The sequence below is a fragment of the Phallusia mammillata genome, chromosome 3, assembly GCF_965637545.1.
Source record: "Phallusia mammillata chromosome 3, kaPhaMamm4.hap1.1, whole genome shotgun sequence".
In the NCBI taxonomy this organism is placed as follows: domain Eukaryota; kingdom Metazoa; phylum Chordata; class Ascidiacea; order Phlebobranchia; family Ascidiidae; genus Phallusia; species Phallusia mammillata.
Genome location: NC_137254.1, coordinates 9,925,938 through 9,930,473, shown reverse-complemented (window position 1 = coordinate 9,930,473; position 4,536 = coordinate 9,925,938). Strand labels below are relative to the sequence as shown.

Sequence of the window (4,536 nt, the reverse complement as noted above, 5' to 3'; positions counted from 1 at the left end):
TCAGAAAAGACAAAGACCGCGACTACTTTGCGACTACAATTTTAACTTTGTTTGTGATAAACGTTTTATTTCATATCAATCCGTTCGTGATTTGGAACTAGTTAGCTATGACAAGAACCATTTCTAATTAACCGGCTTTGCTGCACAAACAATGCAGGTGATAGCTTCTCAATTGCGTATAACAGATCACATAAAACCAAAATGTGCAAGCTGTTTCTGACTACAATACCAAGTTAATTTGTGAAAACCGCTCCAATTTTTTTCCTTCCGTTCGTGCTTTAGAGATAGTTAGAATAATGAGAATGTCCGTTTATGTTTTTTATCCGTCGATCGGACGAAACTAAAATTTGCAAGCTGGTTCTTACTACCATTTCTATTTGGTTCGTCAAAAGCGCTTAGTTGAATCTAGTCCGTTTTTAAAGCCAGTTAATGATGGCAAGAGCGACTATTTACAAGCAGGCGATCGCCCATCCTGCGCGAATAATGAAATATTTGTTTCCCATTATTGCTGCACTCATCGGATCAAACCAGTTTCTGGCTACAATAACAGATTTATATGTTCAAACCTTTAATTGTATCAAAATTTATTCGTGTTCCTATTCCGTTTAACTATTTGCTATAAACTTAATCTTTGCAACCCTTTTTGAAAAAGTTTAAATTGGCTTGTAAAAACCTTTGGATTTTATCCTACCTCATTTCAATTAGAGAACTGGTTAATTTTCACAAAGCGACTTTCTGCGATGGTGCAAACGGTCTTACTGCTAGTTCGATGAAAATCTTTATTCAATTTTTTACTACTAATCGGATGAAACTAAATCTTTGTAATCTTTGTATATTTTTTCTGCCAGTTAAGTCAATCTCCAAGCGATTTTTTTCTATAAAGCGAGTGGTCGTCCATTTCGTAGGGCGTTACCCATAGACGCCATATATTGCTTGTAAATTTTTATCAGCTCTTCTAATGTCCGACCGTGCAGGTACAAAGTCTTAATGTATCTTTTTCCTTTTATTTTAGAGCAGTGGTTCTCAACTGGTGGTCCATGAGGACTTTTTTGGTGGTCCACAGGACATCCGCAATATTTGTTAATAAACGGGAAATAGTTGGATGTAACTGATCAAACATTTAATAAAAAATGTGTTTGTAAAAACAATTGGCCATCCGTTACAATCGCAACTTATACCTTATCGGTTTTGCCTTAACCGTTAAGCCTACTGAGTTGACTTGGTGATTATGTATTGCAAATACAGTATTATTACGTAATACAAGGCTTTCATCAACACTTTTGTCGGAACAATTGGGTCTTTAAAAATTGAAAGTCCACTCCTGCTGTAGTTACTAGTTTTAAAACTGATTAGCAAGCAATGGCGGGAAGGAATGTTAGGCGTAAATATTCAGAGGACAACATTAAATTTGGGTTCACTTGTCAAAATAAAGGTGATGTAGAGTTACTACAGTGTGTTATTTGTTACACCGTCTTGACAAATGATTCCATGTAGCCAGCCAAGCTGAAGCTCCATCTTGAAAAGTGTCACCCCAACTTGTTGCAAAAGGATAAAAATTACTTTGAGCGGCAATTATCAGGTCTCAAACGCCAGCGCCTTGACTCGCCAAGTAAGTTCCACGAAACGACCACCAATGCAGTACATGCTTCTTACATTGTTGCGTATAAAGTCGCACAAGCCAAAAAGCCTCACACGATTGTCGAGCAGCTTGTGCTTCCCTGTGCAAAAGAAATGGTAAGGCTGGTTGTCGGCGAGGAAGCAGCAAGAAAGCCAAATGATATATCTGTATCTAATGACACAGTATCAAGGCGAATCAACGAAATATCAGAAAACATCCGTGAACAAGTTGTTGATGAAATAAAGAAGTCCCCAATGTTTGCAATACAGTTGGATGAATCAACTGATGTATCCCTGTCCTCTCAGCTAATGGTGTTCGCGCGATACATAGTACCGATGGCCTTTTAGGAAGAATTTCTCTTTTGTAAGAAACTTGAAACCATTACAACCGCTAAGGATGTGTTAGAAATTGTCAACAATTTCTTCGAAACAAATGGTCTCAATTGGAAAAATTTGGTAGGCGTTACTACCGATGGTGCACCTGCGATGCTGGGTTCCAGATCAGGCTTCCAAGCATTAGTGAAGCAGTGTGCTCCATTGGTAACCGGTGTCCACTGCTTTATTCACAGGGAAGCATTGGCAACTAAAACACTACCTGATCACCTTAACATCATTTTCAAAGGATTGATAAAAGTGGTTAATTATATCAAATCATCAGCAATGAACACTGGGCTGTTCAAAAAACTGTGTCAGGACATGGGTTCCGACTTTGAGTTATTGCTGTTTTACACTTCTGTAAGGTGGTTGTCAGCAGGAATCATGCTGAAAAGAATATTTGATCTCAGAGAAGAATTAACTGTATTTCTCCAGGATCGAGGAAAAGACGATTTACGAAGTGTGCTGACACAGTCAGAATTAGAACTTGCATACCTCGTTGATATTTTTGGAATCTTAAACAAACTGAATATTCAGTTGCAGGGTAAAGGTGCAAATCTGTTTTCTCACCAAGGCATTATAATGGCTTTTGTTGAAAAATTGGAGCTATGGATCATGCGAGTTCAAGTTAACAACCTAGTTCAATTTCCAGCAGTGGATTCGATACGAGGAGAAAAGAAACACATTCAAATGCAAATTGTAATTCATCTGCGAAAGCTACAGGACGAATTTCAGCGATACTTTCCGGAGATAGACATGACAAGGGATGATTTATCTTTTATCAGAATTCCATTTACAGCAAATGTTAAGAGTGTCCCAGAAGGTCTGCAGGAGGAGTTCTTGGAGCTCAAGAATGATTTGGCGGCACAAGACGTGTACCAGCGGTCTACTATGGAAAAGTTTTGGGCCAGTATGATCGGCAGTTATCCAAACTTGGATTCACAAGTAGCCAAGTGTCTTTTGCCTTTTGCATCAACATACATGTGTGAGAGTGGATTTTCATGTTTATTGCACATCAAGTGGAAACAGAGGAATCGGCTAGCAGTGGAAAGTGACATTTGTTGTGAATTATCAAGCACCGCTCCTAACATTGAGAAACTTGTTGATGAGAAGAGAATCCAAAAGTCTGTTTTCAAGTCAAAAACCGAATTCTTCAAATTAATGATAAATGCTTACTTTTACATAATTTTAAAGTTTTCATTTAAAAAACAACGAAACGTAAGTCGTTAATTTTTTGTATCGTATACTCAAAATTCTGTTCTTGTGTGTTTCAGTTGTTTAAAAAATACATTTAAAGCCAAAATGCTTGTGTGTGTATATATTGTATATTCTTTCTCAAAAATAAAGTGGTCCATGAGTTTATTTTAATTGGGCAAGTGGTCCATGGCCTAAAACGAGTTGAGAACCACTGTTTTAGAGGAATAATTGATGCGCCTGACAATAGTTGGGCGAAATTTCATTTCTTGCATAATTGTTCGATAAAGTATTATTTCGACCAAATAAATTATTTCGTGACGAACTTTTAATCTTTTTTTTTTTGAAGTAATTTTAAGTTAAATTTACTTTACTGTGTACATTTTATTTTCCATTACCAACCATGTATCCTGGCGGTTATCTAAGTTTCAACACAGCATCAGCATTTTCTAGGACTTCCTTTCAAAGCTCTTTATATTCAATTGTTTGTTTTCACACAGGATATAACCTTATTGTAGACTATTTTCCAAGACCCTGGCATGCCCGAACACAATGGCCTGTCGCTGCGGCAACAGTCCGGAATAACTTCTTACAACGTATGGTTTCTGACCTAATTTTGTCCGTGCCAAACTTAATCACTCACTAAGTTCCTAATGCTCCCATGTGATGATCCAAAAACATATTTATTTCAGAAAAGGTTTACTTTCTCTTAGCAAGCATGCAGAATAAAACTTTATTGTAGACTTGTTTACCAAGACCCTGGCATGCACAAAGGAGAAACAAAACATACAAAGAAATGCTTTAAGCAAGGTCTGTCCAACATATCCAAATGTTCTCAATACTTTAAATCAAAATGTATCCGTGTTTGTCCTTGTTCTGCAAATCTATCTTAACACTTGCGCTAATTTATCTCGTTAAATATATTTTCAGATTAGCAGTAGACAATGATAGATCGGTTTGTGTCTCGACCCGCTTATTGTGCAAAGTCATTTACATCAATCCGCTCAATTTGAATTTCACGAAGTTTTGTGTGGATGTTGATAATGAAGTATTTGTAAGGTATATCTGGTAAAAAATTAGTTGACAACCAATTATTAACAACAAAGATCAATTTTTTGAATTACGAGGTCTCTTTTTGGGTAGTAACATAAATATTGAATTAAAAATGATAACGTTCCGATGAAGTCAGGTTCGTAGCACGTCAGGTCTGCAAATGCGTTGTACCGAGTCAAGCGGGTGTTAGAACATGTTCGTGCGCAATGTGCACTACATACTGCACGTCAGGCCGATTCCATGTACAAAGGTGGCGGTCGTTAATGCCACTACGCTATGCTGCACATGCGCCTTGTC

General features: G+C 37.3%; 1 protein-coding gene across 1 annotated transcript; it reads left to right on the top strand.

Moving 5' to 3' along the window:
• The first annotated feature begins 652 nt into the window (after window positions 1–652).
• LOC145219130 (zinc finger BED domain-containing protein 5-like) lies at window positions 653–3,451 on the top strand. Its single transcript, XM_080086516.1, has one exon. The coding sequence runs from the start codon at window positions 2,104–2,106 to the stop codon at window positions 3,220–3,222; it is 1,119 nt and encodes a 372-aa protein (XP_079942642.1). The 5' UTR covers window positions 653–2,103; the 3' UTR covers window positions 3,223–3,451.
• The last annotated feature ends 1,085 nt before the right edge of the window (window positions 3,452–4,536 follow it).